Source organism: Cynocephalus volans, chromosome 1, assembly GCF_027409185.1.
Source record: "Cynocephalus volans isolate mCynVol1 chromosome 1, mCynVol1.pri, whole genome shotgun sequence".
NCBI classification, from domain to species: Eukaryota; Metazoa; Chordata; class Mammalia; order Dermoptera; family Cynocephalidae; genus Cynocephalus; species Cynocephalus volans.
This window is the reverse complement of record NC_084460.1, coordinates 255986335-256010549: the sequence shown is the minus strand read 5'-3', so window position 1 is coordinate 256010549 and position 24215 is coordinate 255986335. Positions and strand designations below refer to the sequence as shown.

Genomic DNA, 24215 nt, shown 5'->3' with positions numbered 1-24215 from the left:
TCAAAAAGTCAAAAAATATTAACAAGTATGTCAAAAAAATGCTGTTTATATATGAGAAGCTACTGTTACATACCTATTCCTTTTTGCTGAAGAGACTTTTTTGGGCATGTTTATTTTGCTTTTAGTTGTTTTAAGGAAGAAAATTGGACCTACTTAAAAGAAAAGACAAGAAGCACCTGCTTTCAATTTCTGTGAAGCTAAATGCCTCTCTGTTCCTGAAATAATAACCATAACCACCATTTATTGAGCATCTACTATATGCCAAGCTCTTTATACATAATATCTTTATTTCATTTAATTGGCCTCCATTATGCAGTGGTTCTCAAAATTTAGCCTGCATCAAAATCACCTGGGGCTTGTTAAAACAGATTGCTGGATCCCACCCTAGAGTTTCTGATTCAGTCAGTTGGAGTGGGGCCAGAGAATTGGCATTTCTTTAAAGTTACAGATGGTGCTCATGCTGCTATTCATGCAGAATAGCTCCATGAGAACGCAGCTCAGCGAGATAGGCATTGTTATGCCCTCTTTATAGAAATGGAGACTAGGTAGGTTATAGGAGATACCTGAGGTTTCACACCTTTCAGAATCCGAACCCAGGTATGTGCATACTCAAGCAGGAGACCTACGTCCATAGCTAAACGGTTAGTTAGCTCAGTTAGTTAGAGCGCAGCCTTGTAACCCCAAAGTCACGGGTTTCGATCCCGGTACCGGCCTGTAGCCTTCCCCTCCCCCAGCCCCAAAAAGGCCTATGTCCACAATCAGCTCATGTCTGCCAGGAACACAGGAAAGGAGAGAGGACAAGGAAAAAGGAACCTACTTTGAAATGATTGTTCTGGGAAGCGATGTCCACAGTGATCTCCGGAGTATTTCCAGGAGCCGGATATCAGTCCTCGTCTTGAATGGCTTCTCGCTGGACCCTGAATTCAACCTCAGGATCCCTGCTTGGGAGAGGGTAAGGGATAGATGCTTCAGCGAGGATTTAAGAGGGACTTTCAGGACTTTCTGCCCTCGTCTGCTGACCCCCGCTGCCACCCAGGCTTGGGCGCAGATTGAAGCTGTTGGTCCTCGGGGACCTTAGAGTGGCTGGGCCGCTCCACAGGAGCGTGTGGCTCCGGGTCCCCCCTGTGTCCCCCGGCAGTGCCTCCAGCTGGTGTTGCGGTCATGCGCTGCTGCTCAGATTCCTCCCATACTGATGTCCTCCTTAATCCTCTTTCGGAACTCTGTCCGGCTTCTTGCTCTGGGCACTGTGCTACTCTTACTATTTACCTCTGCTAAAACACAAAAATTGAAAGTGGCAGAGGCAAAAGAACCAGGTATTACTTTGAGGTAGTCCCGAGTTGGAATCCCACATCCATCATCATTCCAACAAAGATTGTGGAACACCTATTATGAGCCAGGCACTGTGTTAGGGGCTGGAGCATAAAACCCCAAGGAGCTTTAACAGTGAAACAGGTAACCGTACAGAAATATTTAACAATGTGATAAAAATAAAACGTAATGACAGCACATGAAGGAAAGTTAACCGCCCACGACCCCTTCCTTGTGTTCAATAATTTGCTGGAACGGCTCACAGAACTCAAAAAAACACAAATGTCTACCAGTTTATTTTAAAGAATACAATTCAGGCACAGCTAGGATATGGCAAGGTAAGTGGGCGTGGGGGAACGCATGCCCTCTCTGGGTGCATGCACCACCCTCCCAGCACCTCCACATGTTCACCTAGTGAATTTTAAAGCCACTGCATTATACAATAAATACATAATTATCATTTAGTAAATATTGTTACATTGTGTAATCATATTATGATTTAATGTCTTTTTCAGTAGAAAAGTTTTCTAAGGAAATAATTTGAAGCCTTTTGCATTTATCAGATGCCTTTTCATTATTACTTTCCATCTTTGCAATTCTGGATCCAAATTGCATGGCCCGTTTTGGCAGAAGAGCAGAGGCTGTAAGACCAAGTTCCACAGCTGCAAGGCGTAAAATTAGTTTTTCACCAACTCCACGGGGCAAAGTCAAGTTTGCTTTTTCCCAAATTGGTAGGGAATTTAGAAAGGAGACAACATTTTCATCCAGGAAAGGAAATCTAAAATAAACAGATAATATAAGCAGTGTGTAAAAATAAAATCAGTCTGTTATGATTATCTACACAATTTTATAGCTAAAATGTAATCACATTTAAAAAGTGTTTCACAACATGTTACTAATTTTAATACATAGGCTCCAAAATAATCTGTCTCAATAAATAAATTAGGTCTATGGTGTCAAGAAATAATTTCAAATTGTTTCACAAGGTATCTTTGGAGATGCCTTGAAAACAGTATGATCTTAGTTACCTATTCAATCTGTGTCTAATCTTTATCATGTCTAAAGAAATTCCACTGTAGGGATATGAAAACAATATAGAAGGGCTCCACAATCCTGAACTTGTGAAACACTTACTTATGGTAAAACTTTATGGTATCAAAATTGTTTAATTACATTTAAACTATTTAAATGGCAACAAATGGGTGTAAAATAACAAAATATTAGATTTTTAAAAAATAACTTTTTGCCCTTTGGGATTCCCCGATTTTTACATAATTCTGTTCTTTTTCATTTAAAATACTTTAACCCCCTACCCCAATCCCTCAAAAATGCAATACAGAATACAGTTACATAGTGTTTCCATTTTGTTACATTCTATTTTAGCTCAAGTAGGGAGATTGGAAAGAGTAAAGGCATTTGTTATATGGAATATTTTATAAAAATTATTTGTAAGAGCAAACTTAAATACAGAATCTAATCACCAGATTACTGTTAATATGTATGCCCATATACATAATAAATTATTTAACTGCAGCCACTATAAAGGTATTTGTTGTATCACAATTCTGTATTAGCTGTTTAAAACATTCTCCACACGCCTTTTTATGAGTATAACAATACTTTCATATGGAGCCTTTAAAAGTAACTGCCTTTTTTAAGATAAATTCCCTTCTCTCTGACCTAGTGGAAATAATGGACTGATTTTCTTTCTCCTTCTTTTTCTTTCTCACTCCTTCTCCCCTCTCTCACCCTCCAAAGGGAAAGCCATTTATAGACTTTGTATTGTGGTATTAGTTATCTTTTTGTAATAAAATATTGACCCTGTTCTTGCATGCTTATACACTTGTAATAAATTACCATTTAATAAATTAAACTACTTGAGCAGATTTTTGCTCTTTATAAATAAATATCACATCTTCATTTATCCTTAATGCTTTAAAAAGTTTTATTCTAAGTACTTGTTTACTGCCTTCAGAAATACGCTGTACGTAAAAATAAACCCCTGAGATTAAAAAAGAATACATATGTGAAAGTACCTTGAGTTCTTTGAAGGTTTTAAGTAATCTGCAACATATAGCCAGATTGTGTTAAAAAACATGTAACAGAAGGGAATCCAGTATTGGGACCATCAGTCAAATCAGTATGGATCTATACATACAGAAATGTCTATAGTGACAAACCCAGGTTCTATAACATTGGAGAAGAAAGCTTCAGGATAGGGCTTATACCCTTACTGGGAGGAAAGCAAACATTTAAAACCAAACCAAACCCTTTAAATACCTTCTCTTGGTATTTCACTATCTCAGTTTTACTTTTACAGTCTTTTTCACTGTAGTCTTAAAAACAATCACGTGATTGTGTTATCTTTGAAAATTATTGCAAAGACATTTCTTGGAGAATGAGTTCTGGAAAACAACTGCTCCCCTGGCTCCTCCCAGCTTTGCTTCTGACAGTGTTTGTAATATAAAGCCAAGATATTATTCCTAATCCTGTTACTCATCTGAATCATTTCTAAATTAAAAGGAAATTAAAAAGTCTCCTTTTACAGTCTACTGTTTTAATAAAAATACCCTAACAACACTCAAATAATTAGAAGTACCTTGCTTCTTTTCCATGATCCCCAATAACTCTGTCATCACGACCAAGATTTCTAGAAGAAATTCGACCCAGTTCCATCACTATTTCCTTATTCAATCCTTCCAGCCCATGTGTCTGAAAGCGGACACGATGACGAGAATAACCTGCAAGTTGCTCATCTGCACCAATTCCAGTGAGAACTACCTGTAAAAGTTTAAAGAAACCCGTACAAAAATGTTATCTACAACATAGCAAAGAAAATAAGATAAAAGAAAAGCTTAAAAAATTGTAATCCTAAAGATAATATTTTTGGAGAAAAACCACAAGATGAAGTCATAAAATAGTAAAATACCCACATTTTTTAAAAAAGATGTCATATACATTGTGTTGTAGTTTAAATGCAACTAAAATATACTATATTCTTGCAATCTAAATGCTAAATGCTTTAAGGATAGAAATTAAGTCTCAGAAATTCTTATGAGCAGAAATACTGTGCCATACCTTTGCACTGCTCTGATATGATTTCACTTCATCCTGGGTCACCAACCAACCAGTTCCTCTAGAAGCAAACCAGACTGCACAGCCAATGCTATCATCCAACACTGTATCCATGGGCTGAACTAAGTGACATATTCGAGTTCTTCTTAATTTCTGCAGTTCTTCCAGCGAAACATTAATTTCAACAAAATTCCAAATTCGGGAAGGGCTAATACCTTGTAGTTCCTTTAGTCCTGCTCTTCCTGTGATTCGATCTGGTACATTGAATTGTTTATCAGGACTAGCAGTAGCAGCAGCAGCAGCAGCAGCAGCAGCATTTTTAGAGCATTCTTCAGAAGGTATTTCGCCATGATTTTTCTGTTTACTCATTTTTTTGTTAAAGCTAGCTGATACAGTCTTTTCTTTAGTCATGAAAGCAACATTAAGAAGATCAATTGGTTCATCTAAAGGAATATGACGGTCAGCAAGGGTTGCAATAACCATGGAATCAATGCCCCCAGAAAACAGGATTGCAACATTTGCTCTCCTAGCACAAGTTTTCAAAACTTCATTTGGTGCCAAGTTTTCATCCCTATGTAAACACAAGACACGTCTCTTGACTGCAACACTCAGGATGTCAATGAACTGCTGAATTACTTCCTTCATGTGTCCATCATTAAGAAGGACCCGAAGTGTCTCTCTTGTAGGTGGGACGCCGGAAATGTCATTGCAATGAGTCTCCAATGGAGCTTGAGGCAACATCATATTTAAAGGAACAACAGGTTTTTTAAGATATAGTTTGGCTTCATTTGCTACCACTGATACAAATGTTGGTAAGTCTGCCGAAATCTGAGTCAGGCTATTAACACATTCTTCAGTAACATTTTCCCTAGAAATATATATCCAAGGATACAATTTTAAAATCACACATTTGGAAACAGTAGTAGACTTGAGATCAATTCTGAAAATTCCAGATGCTGGAACTTCTTGCCACTGATTTGCCACTCCAGATGTTTGGGCACCAACTGAAGAGAGGAAGAAACTCTTGTCCAAATTACTAAAATGCCAAAGCAAGCTACGGCGACCAAAGAAATCCCTACCAAACCATAAATAATGACTAGATGCTTGATAATATATAAAAGACCAAGGACCTCGGACTTCTGAGAAGAGCGACAAAATATCAGATTCACTCTTACAAGAGGAAAGATAATTAAACATAACTTGAGTATCATTCTCTTCAGCTTCAACCTTTATTCCACTAAAGACTTCTCCATTCCATAAGAACACATTGCCTCTTTCATCTTCCAAAGGCTGGGCAGTAAAAACACCTCTCAAGTGAAGAACATGACCAGAAAATAAACACCGGTAGTTAACATCAGATTTTAACAACTGTTTATGACTATTGGGTCCCCGTTGTTTAAGATTATACAGTAAATCCTCTTTTAAATCTTTACTGAAATGCTCAACAGAAAAGCTTACAGAACAAAAAATGCCACACATTGTTATGTGAAATCAGGTTGACTACTTCTTGATTTTGGTCTTCTCAGAATTTTCTATTTCTTGATATTCTTTTTTTAGTTCATCCAATATATCTATGGGAGGGAGGGAGAAGAAATAGCAAGTAAAATAAAATTCTTGGGCAACATACCATAAGCTATTTACCAAGATCAAGCAATATGAGTACAAGCACTGTGCTAGGGCCGATAATAATTTACAACAGACTACTAATAAAAGTTTATCTTTTAGAAAAATATTTTGTTTGCTTAGTGCTTATTTTGGCCCAGGCAGTTGGCTAAGCATTTTATATATACAGCATTTCCCCCAATTTTCAGGAGGTACATTCTAAGAATGCTTGGATAGTAACAAACCCTACATACATTTTTTTTTTTTTTTGATTTGATAACAAAGGTGGCTTCTGAGTGACTAACATGTGGATATGGTATACAGCGTGGATACTGTGGAAAAGGAAGATGATTTCCATCCTGGCTGGGATTGAATGGGACTGTGAGAGATTTCATCACCCTACTCAGAATGGTGTTCAATTTAAAACTTATGAATTGTTCATTTCTGGAATTTTCCATGTAATATTTTTGGACCTTGGGTGACCACAGGTAACTAAAACTGTGAAAAATGAAACTGAAGATAAGGGGGCATTACTGTACCATCTTATTTAAATTCTGAAAGATCTTGGAGGCTCAAATATTTCATCCAAAGTCACAAAGGTAGAATGTGGTAAAATGGTTTTTTATACTTAGATCTGTCTGAAACTCTAAAGCACGTGTTAATGCCTATTGCTTTCTAACACATCTTATTGTTTCTTGTTGTTGTTGTTGTTTTACTGTAGACTTATCTTTGGAAGGCTTACTTGGAGAAAACCAAACCACTGCATTACTCTTTAGAAATATAAACATTCAGATACAGATAATATAATTTAGGCACTACATGAATTTCCACAGAAAGATGACAAAAGACTTTCTGTGTCTTTCCATATAAGACACCAAACCAAACCAAACCAAACCAAACCAAACCAAACCAAACCAAACCAAACCAAACCAAACAACTTACTTTTGCTTTCAGAAAGCATTTCTGTTCGGTCTGCAAGAAAGAATATGTTGCTGTTCTGTTGCTGCCTATATACTTTCTGAAAAACATAATTTGGGCTAGTATCAAGATTTGATCTAAAAAGGAGCAGATGTCAAAACCCTTAACCCTATTCTCACTTATTCTTGAATTTCAGTAATATAGTTCAGAACAATACTTAAGCAAATACAGTTAAAGGAAAAGACAAACAAATAAAAGCCACCCATTATTCTACTGCCCAGAAATTACTACCATTAGCACTGATGTGAAACTCAAACAAAAAAGGCTTCTACTACACCTACAGGTTTACAATTTGTTTTTGTCATTGAACAATATACAATCATCCCTTGACTGGTTCCAAGGCCTCCTGAGGATACCAAAATCTGCAGATGCTCCAGTCTCCGATATAAAATGGTGCTGTATTTGCATGTAACCTATGCACATCCTCCTGTATACCTTACATTATCTTTAGATTACTTATAATACCTAATAACATAATACCCAATGTAAATACTATGTAAATATCTATACTGTATTATTTAGGGAACAATGACAAGAAAAAAAAGTTTAGACACGAGGCACCTTTTTTTTCAGGAATATTTTTGATGTGCGGTTGGTTGAATCCATGGAAGCGGAACCCACAGATACAGAGGGCCCGCTGTACTGAGAACACTTTAAAAAAAAAAAAAAATCAACAAGTGTTCTTTTAAACATTATATTGTATGGGTATAACATACTACAGTTTATTTGCTCAGTCCTCAAATTTTAGAATTTAAGGTGTTACCAACTCCTATTATGAATCATTGCTGTGATAAACATCTTTGTAACTAAATCTTTGCGCACACCAGCAATTCTTTTCTAAGTATCAATTACTATAAACTGGAACTGCTAGGTCAAAGAGTCACACAGTATTAAGGTTTTGATACATTCTGCCAATTTGCCCTCCAAAAAGTTTGTATTAATTGTGCCTTAACTTCTAATATTCCACAAGTGACAATATCAGAAATGTCTAACCTGTCAGTTATCACATCTTTAAATGATTTAAACAACTCAAAATCATTTCTTCCTGAACTTTAAAATGTAAATTTTTAAAGTATAACTACACACGAAGCAGTAGCTTGATTGTTTATGAATACACTAATGGAAACAGCATTAAATAACCATGTTAAGCATTTAGAAGATATATGTAAACTTTTTGGGGGGAAGGGAAGCAATTTATCCTTTTTTTGTTCAATAATTATTCACATTCATTTAAAGAAATAGTTTCCTCTCTTCTCAGTGTATTTAAATTTCATTTACTTCAAAAGAAAACACCAAATTCAAGTATAAAACAAATATCATTAGTGATTACAGCTCCAAAATACCAAAATACAATTAGTATTACTTGCTTCAAAGGTCATGTGAATGGTATGTGAAAAGACATCTTCAACTATGAGATCTAGCTATCCATTTTTTACAAAATCCTGGACACTACGCTTTTGCATTTTAACTAAAAAGATGCTTAAGTATTGTAAATTTTAATGTAAGTATGACGTAAATCTTATATATATATATGATTTTGATAACTTTAACAAATAGCTAATATAAATAACCAAACTTTCCACATACTATTTAGAATTCTTCTAATAACTCACCCTATTCTTCTTCAGGTTAGAAAGTTCATCCACAACAATTTTTTGTTCTTTAATCTATTGGAAAAACAAACAAACAACAAACTTCTTAAATCAAAGGTTTTCAAAGTATGCTCAATGAGACTCCTTTAAGTGTTTTAAAATTAGAGGAGCTGGCTGGTTGGCTCACTCGGTAGTGTGGTGTGGACAACACCAAGGTCAAGGGTTTGGATCCCTATACTGTCTAGCTGCCAAATAAATAAAATGAAATTAGAGGGAATGAATAAAGGGCTTTTGTGTACGGAATATCAAAATGGGCGGTCTGTGAACATACAGATTCTTTTCAATAGCAGTCTGAAAGTTGGGAGAAAAGTTGGAGGAAACAGTGATTGGACTTGCCAGTGTTAGGCAACCCATCGAGCCCAGACAGTGGGTTTGGTGTTGGTGACCAGTGTTCATGCCAAGGGCCACACTTACTAATTTTATACCTTTTATTAAAAATAGACAATATGCACCAAAAGTAATATCGATCTTTCAATTAATTATTTTAAACTGTGGTTTAGCTTAAACAAACAAACAAAAAGCAAATGGAATGAGGGGTGGGCTACTTTTTTTCAATTGTCAGTGCTTCTCATGATTTATGTACTAAATGGTGCAGTCAGACATTCAGATCAAGCAAGTAGTACTAAATACCTACTTTGGGGCAGTAAGACCTACCACTTTCCATCTTTGCATTATTCCTTTGTGTCTCAAAGACTCGCATAGCGCTGGCACTGTTGAACTAGGCTTCATTTTTTGTTAGCAGAAGAGGGCTCAATAAGTGAAAACTAAGTTTCTTTTGAACTCTTCTGAGTAACTGTAGTTATTTTGTGAACGTGACTGACTGCATAATATCACTAGTGCCTCTAAAAGCAGGCTTTTATAATCTTTGTGCTATCTCACAACACCTCAGGAATCTGCTAAGGATCAGTATAAATGGCGTGCTATGGTAGTAATCAGAGTGGGCTGTGAGCATTTTGAAAATTCACCCCCCAACGCCATGAATGTGCACCTTTCTGTCTCCCCAGGTGTAGTAATGTCTGATTAAGTTGAATTCCAAGGGTGAATTTGTACCTTGAGATTTATGTGCGTACAGCACTTTCCCATTCATTTTAGGAATGGCAGGTATACATTTCGCTTTACATCAAAGAAGAAAATTGTGATAAAGAAACAGTTAAAGACACCTGCCCAAGATGTCACTGTGTTTGGGACAGAACCAAAGTAGAATCTAGGACACTAATACCTGAAAGGCCATACACCCACCATCACCATATATTTTTAAAGGTTTTCTCAGTTTATGACAGTTAAAATTTATACTACAATGACTCTCTCCCACCCTCTTATTGGTAGAGGATTGACAATCAGATGAGTGTTTTAGGATCACTACTCTGGCTTAAGTGAAGAGTAGAGCAGAAAGTAGCAAGCGAGATGAGGAAAGACCGGTTAGGAAGCCTTAGCGGGGGTGTTACGATGGCAGATGACGGTGGCTTGTTTGGGGTGGTAAGAGCGTATAGGGTGATAAAGGGACATATTTGAAATGAGCTTCAGAGATAGAACGGACAGTACTTCGTACTGGACGTCAAGGACGGCCCCAGGTTTCTGGCGTGCATAACTGGATGGAGAACATCCGCGGCGGAACAGATTTGGGGTGGACGGTATTTCTAAAAGTTTAAAAAGAGTAGGGGGAAAAAAAACCCAACCAAAACTCCGCCCCACTGCCACGTGGGTCTACCTCGGGGCAAATTTCAGGATCTCCCTCATCGCACCTATTCTCGGGAAAGGGAAAGATTAACTGTAGCTGTCAAGTGCGATTAAGGAAAAGAGCAAAGCAGCAGTCGGGAAAGGGAAAGATTAACCGTAGCTGTCAAGTGCGATTAAGGAAAAGAGCAAAGCAGCAGGGCAAGGCCGAGGCCGAGCCAGGCCCCACGCTGCCTCCGGCAGACCGCCTGGGGGTTCCAGTGGCGCCCGGTCCCGGGCCGGAGCCTTCTCGTCGCATCCCATACTCACCTTGCTGCTAAGAGACTCTTTGTCTGGGGTCGAGTTGTCGGAGGGGACCAGCACAGTGCTGTCCTCCTGGCGCGCCCCCCGGCTGGGCATCTCCACTCACCGCAAGATGCGCAGCATGCACAGCCGGCCAGGGCGAAACCCACGCAGCCTCCGGCCCCAGCCACGACGCGTGCGCGCTCCCAGCGGCCCCACCCGCTTCCTTTCCTTTCCCATGAGTCCTACCAATAATGTCTGCGCGCTCACTTGAACGCCTGCGCAGTCCAGGTCTGGTCTGGGAGCAGTTCTGCGCGTGCGCACGGCTGCTTAGGGCGCGAGTGAGCGGGTCCGGTTGCGAAATCCGAGAGGTTCTTGAACCGTGCCCTAGCGGATCCCGTGCAGAAACGCTCACGTGGTCTCTTCACTCCCTCACATCCGGTAGACTACGAGTTATGTGCGCCCTACAGTGGTAAATAGAAAGAATAGCAGTGCAGTGGAAATACCATTTAGTATTTATTATCTAGGCAAAGATATGAAGAGGAGGCACAGATTTAAGAAATACAGTGTTGACAACAGAACTGTAGAGACTTGATAAAGTTTTTTTTTTTTTTTTTTACCTGTGGTTATGGCTGCTAGATAAAATACAATTTTACATGATTTGATTATGAATTTCAGATGAAAGAATAGTTTTTTTATTATGAATATAATGCCTCATGCAATATTGGCAATATCTCATTCCTGTGGAAAAAATGTTCAAAACTTGGAAACAGGCAAAAGACGTTACTGGATATTCTTCGGTACTGTTCGGGCTTGACTTTCTGTTGATTGGGGTGTTTTACAATTCTGTAGGGTCAGAGGTTGACATGCAATTTTTTGTAGAGATGCAAATAATTTCTGTTTGGTGGACAAGATACCCCCACAGATTATGAATTATTGTTCTGTAAGACAGTCAGCTTTGTATCTAATCCTGTGAACCTATCCTAACGTTTCTTTATTAGTATATGGCTAGTTTCTCAAATGCTCTTTGAATTGTTTTTAACATCTTACTGGTTCCCTCATTAATTAATGAGGTGAATAATATTTTAACATGTGTTTATTTTATATTTGCAGTAGAAACATGTTTTTACTTTTTTGAAAATTATACTCTAACACCGGAAATCTCAAGCTTCCATAGAGATGCCCAACTGAATTCATACGATGGAGCCAAACTGTACTTTCAATATGGCTATAGAAATGTATTTATATGGCTATAGAAATGTACTTCATGGGTTTTTTTAAGCCCATGAACATCTTTTATTGGCTCTTAGAGTAAATCCTAAGTGATTAGAGAACTAAGTTTACTCTTCAATTTTTCCTTTTTATTGATTTAAAAATTTTTGTTTTTGTTTCTGATTTGTGCATTCCTCATAAATTATTCCACATTGGTAGCAGCAATGATTGGGAGTTTGGTTTTACAATCTAACCATCTGGCGATATCTGTTGAGTGATGGATTTCTAGTCTTTAGTAGAAGTGAGGTGAAAGAGAATTCAGTTTGTTATTCTCTCTGACTTTTGTGAACTCAAATTAATTAAGACTTTTGTGCCCACTGGGAAGGAGTGATTTCTATTTGAGATCCAGGCTGGTAAATTTTTGTGTTTCTTTGTTTACTTTCTATGTGAGATTGAGCTTGTAAAACTGAAGTGATAGTTTTCTATGTGTGTGTGTGTCTATAATTTAGGACAGAATTTTTATCTCACTGTGTGAATGTAAAATGTTTTCCTACTTCTGGAGGGTATTAATAAATTCCATTATAATGTCTTTTAAATTAAAGGGCCTATGTTCTGTCTGGCTTATAGAAGTAAATAAGCACAAAAAAAGAAAGGAAAGAAGGGAGGGAGGGAGGGAGGGAGAGAGGGAATATGCACTTGTAGAAATCACAAAATTTTAAAAAGCCCAGAATTTCTAATACTTTAAATGAGCTAGACTTTTAAGAAAAAAAGCCCTTCTTACAAAACTACTAGGTCAGAAGCGTTTTAAGAACCCAAGTATATATAATTAAGGTGAATCTTTGGAGAAATGAAGCTTGATCAATAACTTCGGTTTAAAAAAGAAAAGGCAATTATATATCTTTTCTTTGATTTATCAGTGTTGAGTAAAATACAGGTATGTATTTTATTTTTTTATAACATTTAAATTTGTTCTCTCATGAAGAGATTAATCTGAATTTCCTCAACTTCTTATATTGGTTTACTGATTACTCACACTAGCATTATTGCTGCATAATGTTTATGAAAAATGTAAATTTATGTTCACTAAAATGAATTATTTATTTACTTATTGAAACAATTGATTGTACATATCTGTGGGTACAGCATTGAATATCAATACCTGTGTGCAATATATGATGCTCAAATAAAGATTATTAGTATATTTGACATTTAAAAACGTAATCATTTTTTGTGGCTCTTTACCAATTTCTTGCTAACCCCCCTACCCTTTCCCCTTTCCCACCTCTGATGGCCTCAGTTCTATTCTCTCCTTTTGAAAGTTCAACGAATTATTGTGATTGTTGCATCTTTCTTTTTTAAAAATTTATTTGTTTATTTTTGTAGCTCTGACTTATGACTGAGGATATGTGCTATTTTTTCTGTGTCTGGCTTATTTCACTTAAGGTAATTTTCTCTAAGTTCATCCATGTTGCTGTGAATGGCAGAATTTCGTTCTTTTTTATGGCCGAGTAGTATTCCATTGTGTGTGTGTGTGTGTACACACACCACATTTTCCTTACCCAGTCATCTGTCAATGGACATTTAGGTTGGTTTCAATTCTTGGCTATTGTAAACAGAGCTGCGATAAACGTAGGAGTGCAGATATTGATGTGATGATTTCCATTCCTTTGGGTATTATACCCAGCAGCAGGATTGCTGAATTGTATGGCAGTTCTATCTGTACTTGTTTGAGGAACCTCCATACTGTTTTCCATAATGGCTGCACTAATTTACAGTCTCACCAGCAGTGTAGGAGGGTTTTCCTTTCTCTACATCCTCTCCAGCATTTGTTACTCTCTTTTTGATAATGGCTAGTCTAACTGGCCTGAGATATCTTCATGTGTTTTTGATTTGCATTTCCCTGATGCTTAGTTATGTTGAACATTTTTATGTGTATGTTGGCCAATTGTATATCCTTCCTTGAGAAATGCCTATTTAGCTCCTTTGCCCATTTTTTAATTGGGTTACTTGATTTTTTTTTATTGTTAAGTTGTTTGAGTTCCTTGTATATTCTGGATATTAATCCCTTGTTGGATGCATAGTTTGCTAATATTTTCTCCCATTCTTTAGGTTGTCTCACCTCTCTGTTAATTGTTTCTTTTGCTATGAGAAGCATTTTAGTTTGATACAATCCCATTTGTTTATTATTTCTTTTGTTGCTTGTGCTTTTGGGGTCTTATTCATAAAGTCTTTGCACAGTCCTACTTCCTGAAGTGTTTCCCTTATGTTTTCTTTTAGGAGTTTTATAATTTCAGTTCTTATTATTTAAGTCTTCAGTCCATTTTGAGTTGATTTTGGTATATGGAAAGTGGTATGAGTCTAGCTTCATTCTTCTACATGTAGATTTTCAGTTTTCTTTTCTTGTAAAGAATGTCATTGGTATTTTGATGGGGATTGCATTGAATCTATAGATTGCTTTGGGTAGTATGGACATTTTCACAATGTTAATTCTTCCAGTCCAAGAGCAGGGAATGTCTTTCCATCTTTTTGTGTCCTCTAATTTCTTTCAGCAGGGATTTGTAGTTCTCATTGTAGAGATCTTTCCCTTCCTTGGTTAAATTTATTCCTAGGTGTTCTTTTTTTTTTTTCTGTAACTATTCTAAATGGGCTTGCTTTCTTGATTTCTTTTTCTGCTAGTTCGTTATTGGAGTATAATTTTTCTGTATTGATTTTGTATCCTGCAACTTTACTGAAATTGTTTTTCAGCTCTAAGAGTTTTTGGTAGAGTCTTTAGGTTTTTTTATGTATAAGACAATGTTATCTGCAAACAGGGACAGATTGGCTTTGTCTTTTCCAATCTGGATGCTTTTATTTCTTTCTCTTGCCTGATTGCTCTGTCTAGTAATTCCAATACTATGTTAAATAGGAGTGGTGAGAGTGTCTTGTTCCTGTTCATAAGGGAAAGGATATCAGCTTGTCCCCATTCAGGATGATATTGGTGGTGGGTTTGTTATATATGGCTTTTATTGTGCTGAGATATGTTCCTTATATACCTAAGTTGCTGAGAGTCTTTATCATGAATGCATGTTGAATTTTGTCAAATGCTTTTTCTGCATGTGTTGAGATGATCATATGTTTTTTTATCCTTGCATTTGTTGATGTGGTTTATTACATTTATTGATTTGCATGTGTTGAACCACCTTTTCTTTCCTGGGATGAATCCCACTTGATCATGGTGTATAATTTTTTTGATGTGTTGCTGTATTCTGATTGCTTATATTTTGTTAAGGATTTTTGTGTCTATGTTCATCAAAGATACTGGCCTGTAGTTTTCTTTCTTTCTTTCTTTTCCTTTCCTTCCTTCCTTTCCCTTCCTTCCTTCCTTCCTTCCTTCCTTCTTTCCTTCCTTCCTTCGTCTGATTTTGGTATCAGGGTGAAGCTGGCCTCATAGAATAAGTTTGGGAGACTGGCCTCTGTTTCAATTTTTTGGAATAGTTTTAAGAGAATTGGTATTAACTCCTCTTTAACAGTTTGGTGGAATTCAGCAGTGAAGCCATCCAGTCCTGGGCTTTTCCTTGTTGGGAGACTGCTGATTACTGCTTTAATCTTTTTACTTGTTATTGGTCTGTTCAGGTTTTCAGTTTCTTCTTGGTTAAGTCTTGGTAGTTTGTGTGTGTCCAGAAATTTATCTATTTTCTCCAGGTTTTCAAAATTTTTGGCATGTAGTTGTTTATAATAGTCTCTAGCAATTCTTTGTATGTCTGTGGTATCAATTGTAATGTCAGCACATGGAATATTCTCCAGGATAGACCACATGTTAGGTCACAAACCAAGTCTCAACAAATTTTAGAAAACTGAAATCAGACCTGAGGGGTGCTCAGGTCGCCAACTGTTATCATATTAGGGTCTATCTCTTTCTTTAAGTCTAATAGTGTTTGCTTTATATACGTGGGTGTTATACCTGGGTGTTTCAGTGTTGGGTACATGTATATTTTTGATTGTTATGTCTTCTTGCTGGATAGATCCCTTTATCATTATATAATGACCTGCTTTGTCTCTTTTTATAGTTTCTGGTTTAAAGTCTATTTTATCTGATATTGGAATAGCTATTCCTGCTCATTTTTGGTTTCCATATCAAGATATATCTTTTTCCATCCCTTCACTATTAGTCCATATGTGCCTTTACAAGTGAGTTGAGTCTCTCATAGACAGCCTATGGTTGGGTCTAGCTTTTTAATCAATTCAGTCAGTCTGTGTCTTTTGAGTGGGGAATTTAATCCATTTACAATTAGGGTTGTTATTCAAAGGTATTATCTCCCTCCTGCTATTTTATTGATTTTCCTTTGCATGTTTTAAATATCTTTTGTTCCTTTGTTCCCCACCCCCTTTTTTTGTGTGAGTATAATAATTCTACCACCAGAGGGCTCCATAATTTTTCTTGCATGCAGCCAGAGAGAAAGAGATGAGTTTTAATATGTAAGAAAAATTTATTTCTCATTCCATATGTCCAAGCTATACATCACAGCTAACATGCAAAAACATGCTTTTTCCCCTTTTGTTGTTTGGTTTTGGTGGGGTTTTTTTTTGTTGTTGTTGTTGTTGTTGTTGTTTTTGAGGTGGTAAGATAGTTTCTTTCTCTATGTTGTTTGCATTTTTGTTCTACTGGTGGGTTTTGTTCTTTCTTGTGTATTCATGGTAGTGATTATCATTTTTTGGATTCCAGATGTAGAACTCTCTTGAAGATTTCTTGTAGGGCTGGTCATGTGGTAGTGAACTGCAGTTTTTGTTTGTCTGGGAAATACACTATATCTCCCTCATTTTTCTGAAGGCTTTAGCTTTGCTGGGTATAGTATTCTTGGCTGGCAGTTTTTTTCTTTTAGTATTTTCAATATATTATCCTATTCTCTTCTGGCCTGTAGAGTTTCTGTTGAGAAGTCTGCTGTTAGTCTGATGGGGACTGCATTATAGGTGACTGTTTTCTTGCTGTTTTTAGGATTCTCTCTTTGTGTTTGACTTTTGCCCCTTTGAGTACAATGTGTCTGGGAGAGACCTTTTTGAAATGAAAACTTTTTTGGATCTTTGAGCCTCCTGGATCTGAAGGTCTGTGTTTCTCCCTATACCTGGGAATTTTTCTGCTATCATTTATTTGATTATGTTTTCTTTTTATTTATTTATTTATTAATATTATTTTTTTACATTCTAAGATGTTGTTGCAGAGCAGTTGTGGGGGAGGGGAAGAGGAGAAAGGGAAGGAAATAGTATGGGAGAAGGAGGAAGGAGGGGGGTGTGGTTGAGGCCCATGGCACCCTTCTCATTCCTGCAGGTGAGACCAGGAATGAGGCATGAATGAGCAGTGGCTTGGTTGTTGCTGGACTGGATGCAGATGTCCAGGGGTGTAGCTGAAGCCCTCAGCCCCATACCACCCTGGCTCAGGAGCTGGGGCTTCCTGTGGGGGCTCAGTGGTCATTGCTGGACTGGTTGTGGATGTTGGGGGCTGGGGCAAGGGTTGCTGGTGGCTGGGAATTTTCTTTCTTACTCTGTATGCCTATTGTGGGCTTCTGCACCTTCCAGGGGTTCTGCCTGTGTGTCTTTCCCCGGATCAAGGCTGTTGAGTGGGCTGCACACATACTTCCCACCCCAGGTGTTCTACTGTGGGAGGCAACATAATTCTCCCTGTGATTTGGGCTACTGGGTCATGGGTCTGCCCTCACTCACCTCTTTCCCTAGGTTCTTCTGGTAATCCTCCTTGTATCAGTGTAGTTGGGTCACTTGTGGGCTGCGTACATTGTGGCAGTGGCTGCTGCTGTGGCAGCAGACCATCCTTGCAGTGGCAGTGGTAGCAGGTCACACTTGTAGTGGTGGTGCCTGTGGAGGTGCTTGCTGCAGACCACCCATGGAGCAGCAGTGTAAGTGGCAGTGGTGAGCTGCCTGAGCAACTGTGCCCTGCGCTCCTATGGGTTGTCAGCAGAGGTAAAATTAATAATTATTTGAACATCTTGTATCAACATTAATTATGTATTGTACTATATAAGTTTCAAAATAATAACAAAATCTAGAGTAACTTAAAACCTTGAGAATTGAGTTAATTAATGGTTAATCATTAGATAACAAGATAATTTATTAAAAAGTTGAGTACTGAAAAATTGACTTATAGGCATGATTTTAAATTTATATACTTTTGTTTCTTGTTTTTATATGCCATAGAATCACTATCTTTTTGGGCCATGTTAATGGACAAGTCCATTTTTGTCACTTTCAGAAGGTATAAAAGGAATGTGCGTGGTCATAGACAGTTGTGTTATATGTATTTATGAGCTTTATTAGTCCACTAAAATTCTTGCATATGTCAGTTCTCAATTACCCACCTCCAACTCTCAATGAAATATAAATTATTAAATTGGTTAAAAGTTATAATTAACAAGGGTGGTTGAGACCATAATAGGGGCAAGAGTAACAAAGAATGCAAGATAGTGGAATCAGCCTTGTTTTGAAAGGAAAAAGAGAGTTCCAAAGTGAAGTGTCACTTTATTCCACAATATGAATGAGCACAGTGAAAAACAAAACATGAGGGTGTATAGCTAATCAGAGGTTTCATGGAAGTGAATTTAATTTGCTTTGGTTTATAATACATGACCCTGAAAAGAAAGTAAGAAATATGATAAAATTTTGGCAATGTATATTCAGTTTTGAAGGCTTATTCACAAGGTAACTATTTTTATAACACCTTTATTGCCAAATATTATATTAATAAAAAACCAAAATTTGGCATTTTATTTTTTTTACCCACCTCCTGTCTCCATATAGGAATGCACTTCCCCTGATAAATGGGATGTCATTTTAACAAGTGTTTAGAGATGATGGTGAGGCTTATCTGTAAGGCTGAGGAGACTGAGTATCCCAGCATATTAGTGTTCTTTGTACCCCACTTTCTATTGCGGTATCTGACAAAGTGAGAGTTCTGGTTAATGTCTGAATTGACTCTCAATCATGTCTGTACTGAGTATACACAAACACTGCTGATTGGCATACAGCTGTTCACCTCCTTTTGGAAGTGGATTGTTGTTGCTTGTGCTCTGCCTGATTTTGACGTTATCATTTACTCACAAGGGCTACCCGAGATGACATAATACTAAACAAAGTGGTAATAATTGTATTAGTATGATGTTAAACTGTTTTTAAAGTGCTTTCACACTTTATCTTATTTTTTTCATGTTTATCCATTGACTTCTATTTCCCCCCTTAGCTGTTGTAACTACTGCATTGCTTGAAGTTGCACTTTAGGGTTAGCTGGTATCATTTGTTGTGCCTGACTGGTTCAGGACTGCCCATCTGCAGCCTCACACACAACTAGCTATGCTGTTCTTCCTTTGTCATGATACAGTGCTGTTGTGTATCTTATTTAATAGGATAATTTCATGTTAATGCTATTTATAGTCTTCCTCTGATGCTACATTCTTAATATATTTCTTTCTTTTTGACAATACGTAGTTTATTATTGACCATTTTATAAAAGTGATGTGTGTTATTAGCCTGGCTTCCAAGGTTCTGAATGAATAGTCCCCAACAATTGTTCTTGCATGCTTTTCTCAGCATACTCTAACACATATTCGTTTCTAGCCACATAAGTCCCCTTCCTGCTTCTCCCCAAAGAAGTGCAGTGTAGTGTTGTAGTTCTCAAAAACCAGTCGGTAAATGAGTGCCCTTCTCATTATATAAATCACCTGAAATTCTTGTTTAGCTACATACAGATGTCTCAGTAAATCTTTTCTCAGATTTACTGAATCAGATTTTGGGGGATGGGATATAGTTCGCTGCATAGCATAGTGCTTACCATTTACCCTGTTAAAACTCCTGGGTTTGAATCTTGGCTTCTGCGTTTATTAGGTGTGTGACTTTGGATAAGTCATTAACCTCTCATGCCCCAGTTTCCTAATTTGTAAAAGTGGAGTCATAATAGCACCTGCTTCAAAGTGTTGTTATGAGGATGAGAAGAGTTAATTTGTAGAGTGTTCATTAGCAGTTTCAGGCACTTAGTAAGCTCTATATAAGTATGTGTTAAATAGGTAAAGCAGAAGTTCTCCCAGATGATTTTGACACAAACAAGGTTTATGAACCAATGGAATGGAAAGAACCAGGTTCTGAAATTCTTGGCCTGTTTCTTATTGAAGATATGTCTTCTCTTCCAGTGATTCTCAACAGGGCTAGGGGTATCCCTAGCTGATGTTTTAAAAACTATGTGGAGGCGCTTTTGGTTGTCACAATGATTGATGGGGTAGGACAAACTGGGAGCCATTTGAAAAGAGACAGACTAAGTCACAGACTCTTTTAAGAAGCTTAGACTAGCAGGCCAAAGGGCAGTCTCAGCAAGCAGACAGTGCTGGGGATTACAGGGAGTGGGAGTGGGGGTGGGCTCTAGGGCTACAGAAGTGAAGCCAAGGGAGAGGTAATATAATATGAGGGTACTTCAAAGAGTTCATGGAAAGATTCATATTATCTTTTAATTCCATGTTTCCACGAACATTTTGAAGTACTCTTGTGTCACAGTCTAAGTAGGTAATTTGTATTAGGAATTCTTCCAGAAGATGACAGGGCTGAGATATTGGACTAGTGTTTACCAGCAGGGCTCTAGGATCTGGGAAAGGAACTACTGGATCCTCATCACAGAAGCAACTGGGGGAGAACACAGGGACTTTGCCCTAGTGAGAAAGCATACCAGGCTGGTCTTGGTCCCTCAAGGGAAATGGGAGAACACAGGGACTTTGCCCTAGTGAGAAAGCATACCAGGCTGGTCTTGGTCCCTCAAGGGAAATGGTGGAGTATCCAAATACTGGGCTAGAGGTGAGTAGATCCTTTCCACTTGAGGTGATTGGTTCTGAAGCTTAGCTTCAGCTGTGGAATGTGGAGATGAGGCATGGTTGGCTCCTGTGGCCATCACTTTGGGGCTCTTGTGCAGGGCAGGGACTTAGGATGAAGTGATTGGGGTGCAAAATTTAAAGAGGCACTCACTCTCAGGGTCCTGCGTGTGGGTGCCTCTTTAAATTTCCACCCCAAGTGCCTCACATGCCTCACCCTAGTCTTAGCTCTGCTCTCCTGCCAGCTGGATTTGAAGAATTCATTGCTGGTTGTTTTGTCTTACAATCTAGGGCTTGTTATGGCTTGTGAATGACATCAATGAAAGGTACTTTATATGCTGCCCATGCCTCGTATATCTTTAGATGTCTGATAGTGATAAAGTTGATCAAAATTATCTCAACTTGTTCTAGAACCTTGCCATATGGGTGCCACTCTCCACCTACTTTCCCAGAGACAAATGATATCCTTAAAATGTTTTGGTCTACATTATTGAAGAAGCAAAATTAAACATAGCCATCTCTGTGAGAGAGATCACAGTACATGGCTGAATCACTTAAGTAAAATAGTTACGAAATGTTTAACATCAGAGGAGTAGCAAATAGTGATTAGACATTTGCTCTTGCCAAATTTTCATTTAGATGCTTTTAGAACACATGGAAATGTGTCTACCTAAGCAAATCAACAGGGACAGATAAAGTCTAAACGACATATTACTGTTAACTATTTACATATTCACATACTGTTTTTCTTTATAGGATACCCTTATTATAATGCAGAACTCTTCACAGCTGAAGTATTTTTTATCCCAGTTCTGATTGTTAGCAATAATAAGGTTTTACAAAGTTGTTAATCAAAGTCTATTTATGGCCACAGCATAACTCTGCCTTGGGGTCTTAAATTTATTTTTAGTTTGTGAAGCAACTAACCAGGAAAATACTATTTGTATTACCATGGTGTAAGCATGCAGATTAGCTTAGTTCACCTGTAGGTTTTGTTCTTTTGGTTTTTAAAATATTGCTGTGCTGTGGTTGTTTGCTTGTCCTAGTAAAACAAAACAAAATAGCACGTGGATATGTCTCTGAGTTCCCAGTGATTTTATAGTGGAAGTTGGGTTTGCGAGGCTGAGATTAAGTTCTGGATGACCAAAGCTATATTTATGGCTGGTTTGATGTTATCATCATAGGTGTGGCTGCCACTGTGACTGAGCCTGTGTGATTGAGGCCTCTTGAAAGAAGGGGCACAGGATGGCTTTTGCAGGAGGAGGAATGTATATAGGCGGCAGCAGAGGAGGGAGGAGGCATATGAGGGAAGTTAGGCAGTTAGAACGTGAGAGACAATTCTGTTTGAAGAACCAGAAATTATTATTGTATCACTGGTAGTAATAGTTGAACTAGTTGTGATTTTACTTAGAGTCAAGTTAATTAAAACACAAAACACAACTAGGTAGAGTTCTTTGTGAATATAAACGAATAAGTGGATTTTCTTCTACAATGTACATGGCTTAAAGTGTTTAGTTCAACTATTTAAAGAAACTTTTATCTAGGTGTGAAAATTTCTATCACAAGACTCATAAGACCCTGATCCATTTTTTCATCTATTTAATTCAGAAATTATTTAATTCATAATTTTGTTTTCTTGGAGAACATAAAATATTTAATGAATTTCATTAGCATAGTAACTTAAATATTATGTTTCTGGTGATATACAAAGAAGGTTACATATTAGAGGAAGAACCAGAAAGAAATCTGTAGGAAAAAAGTGTTCTTGCTGAGAACTAAATCAACCTGAAACCATCTTTCTGAAGCCAGTGCAATATTTTATAGCCCTTTATAAGAACGTTAAGCTCTCTTAGAGAAGAGTTTCTAAATTCTATAGTATCTAATTTTTTTCTTTACTCTTTTTGCCTGTTTTTGATTCTGAAATTATTATTTCTAATTAAAAGGGCCTCATCATAGAAGTTAATGAATCCCTGTTGGTAAAGAAAACAAGATCAAAAGCATCAACAAAAATTCTATAATATCCTATTGATATCTCTTCAACATAGATAGGAAAGTATTCCACACCTTAGGATAAATAAATTCTAATCTAAAAATGTGGAATCCTTATTTCTAAGTCTGAGATAGCTCTAATTTTTTTTTATTGAAACGTATTTATTATACATCTTTGTGGGGTAGATAGCTTTAACTTACTGTTTAACTGTGAACAAGTTTCAAAAGCTCTGTACTTCAGTTTCCTTATCTGTAAAATAAGGATAATAATAAATACCTGTATTATAATACTGCTAATTGTCCGTAAAAGATTACTTAAACATAGCTAGGATTAAAAGAAGAAACATCAACTAATATTGTATATTGCTTGGGTATGGGATACTCAAACAGAAGGTATTAATAAACTTTCCAGTAATAAGAGTTTTAAAAGCTCTTCTGTAATTGACAACCCAATTTATCTCTAAGGACACAGTCTTAAAAGATGCCAAGCAAGAAATCTCAAACTATTATACTTCTTGAAGAAAACATAGGAGAAAATCTTTGTGATTCTGTGTTAGGCAAATATTTCTTAGACTTGACATCAAAAGCACAATCCATAATAAAAAAATGAGTAAGTTGGATTTCTTCAAAATTAAGAATCTCTGCTCTTTGAAAGGTGTAGTTAAGAATAAAGAGACCAGCCATAGACTGGAAGAAAATATTTGCAAATCACTTAGGACATAGAACTTGTACTCAGAATATATAAATAACACGCAAAACTCAATAATAGGAAAACAAACAATCCAATATGAAATAAGCAAAAGATTTAAAAATGCACATCACCAAAGGAGATACATAGATGGCAAATAAGCACATGGAAAAAAGTTTGGCATCACTAGTCAGAGAAATGCAAATTAAGCCACAATGGGATTCCACTACACATTTATTAGATTGACTAAAATAAAGAGTAATACCAAATGCTGGTAAGGATGCTGAACAACTAGAACTCTTTTTTTTTTCGTTCATTTGTTTTTGGTGGCTGGCCAGTATAGGAGCCAACTGGAAATGTTATACATTGCTGGTAGGAACAAAAAATGTTACAGCCACTTCAGAAGACAGTTTCTTATAAAATTAAACATATAGTTTCCATATAACCTAGCAATGCCACAACTCAGTATTTACACAAGTAGATTGAAACTTACATTCACACAAAACCTGTTTGTAAATGTTTACAGAGGTTTTATTTGTATGTACACTTTATATGTACAATTCCATTTATATGACATTCTGGAGAAGGCAAAACAGACAAGTCAGAAGCTGGTGGTAGAGCACATTAAATATACAATGGTAGAGGAACTATTGTATATCTTGATAGAAGTGATTATACAACCACATTTCTTTGTTAAAACTCATGGGACTGAACAGTAAAAAGTGTAAATATTACTGTAAGTAAATTGTACTTTAATTTTTAAAAATAAGAAAATTAACAGTTATCTGTAGAGGGAAGGTGGGAAATAGGGTGGAAAGAACAAGAACAGAAGCGAAACTTCTCTGAATATGCCTTGTTTTGTATACTTAGTTTGGGAACTTACTTTGGAACCATGTAAATATTTTACATAAGTATAAAACAAAA

At 37.0% G+C, this 24215-nt stretch overlaps 3 protein-coding genes across 3 annotated transcripts in view; all 3 read right to left on the bottom strand.

Moving 5' to 3' along the window:
• ANKAR (ankyrin and armadillo repeat containing) overlaps positions 1-1487 on the bottom strand; it is a 62325-nt gene extending 60838 nt beyond the window's left edge. The window contains exon 1 of the mRNA XM_063088516.1: positions 818-1487. The gene's annotated coding sequence lies outside the window, so the exon portion shown is untranslated. The remainder of the gene's footprint in view (positions 1-817) is intronic.
• An 89-nt stretch (positions 1488-1576) lies between these two features.
• Positions 1577-5862, bottom strand: ASNSD1 (asparagine synthetase domain containing 1). Its single transcript, XM_063088523.1, has 3 exons — positions 4387-5862; positions 3908-4089; positions 1577-2086 (listed from the first exon to the last, which is right to left on the bottom strand). The coding sequence occupies exons 1-3, from the start codon at positions 5860-5862 to the stop codon at positions 1801-1803; spliced, it is 1944 nt and encodes a 647-aa protein (XP_062944593.1). The 3' UTR covers positions 1577-1800.
• A 5-nt stretch (positions 5863-5867) lies between these two features.
• On the bottom strand, positions 5868-10762 carry ASDURF (ASNSD1 upstream open reading frame). The gene is made up of 4 exons (XM_063088546.1): positions 10599-10762; positions 8577-8630; positions 6928-7003; positions 5868-5954 (listed from the first exon to the last, which is right to left on the bottom strand). The coding sequence occupies exons 1-4, from the start codon at positions 10686-10688 to the stop codon at positions 5884-5886; spliced, it is 291 nt and encodes a 96-aa protein (XP_062944616.1). The 5' UTR covers positions 10689-10762; the 3' UTR covers positions 5868-5883.
• Between the last annotated feature and the right edge of the window lie 13453 nt (positions 10763-24215).

What these genes read in the sequence shown, in the direction of transcription:
- ASNSD1 (XM_063088523.1), bottom strand. Translation starts at nt 5,862, where the DNA reads ATGTGTGGCATTTTTTGTTCTGTAAGCTTTTCTGTTGAGCATTTCAGT. An exon ending in CATATCAGAGCAGTGCAAAG is followed by an intron (nt 4,090 to 4,386) that starts GTATGGCACAGT and finishes AAACTTTTACAG; the next exon opens with GTAGTTCTCACTGGAATTGG. An exon ending in GATCATGGAAAAGAAGCAAG is followed by an intron (nt 2,087 to 3,907) that starts GTACTTCTAATT and finishes TGTTTATTTTAG; the next exon opens with ATTTCCTTTCCTGGATGAAA.
- ASDURF (XM_063088546.1), bottom strand. Translation starts at nt 10,688, where the DNA reads ATGCCCAGCCGGGGGGCGCGCCAGGAGGACAGCACTGTGCTGGTCCCC. An exon ending in AAGAGTCTCTTAGCAGCAAG is followed by an intron (nt 8,631 to 10,598) that starts GTGAGTATGGGA and finishes TTTTTCCAATAG; the next exon opens with ATTAAAGAACAAAAAATTGT. An exon ending in CTAACCTGAAGAAGAATAGG is followed by an intron (nt 7,004 to 8,576) that starts GTGAGTTATTAG and finishes TATGTTTTTCAG; the next exon opens with AAAGTATATAGGCAGCAACA.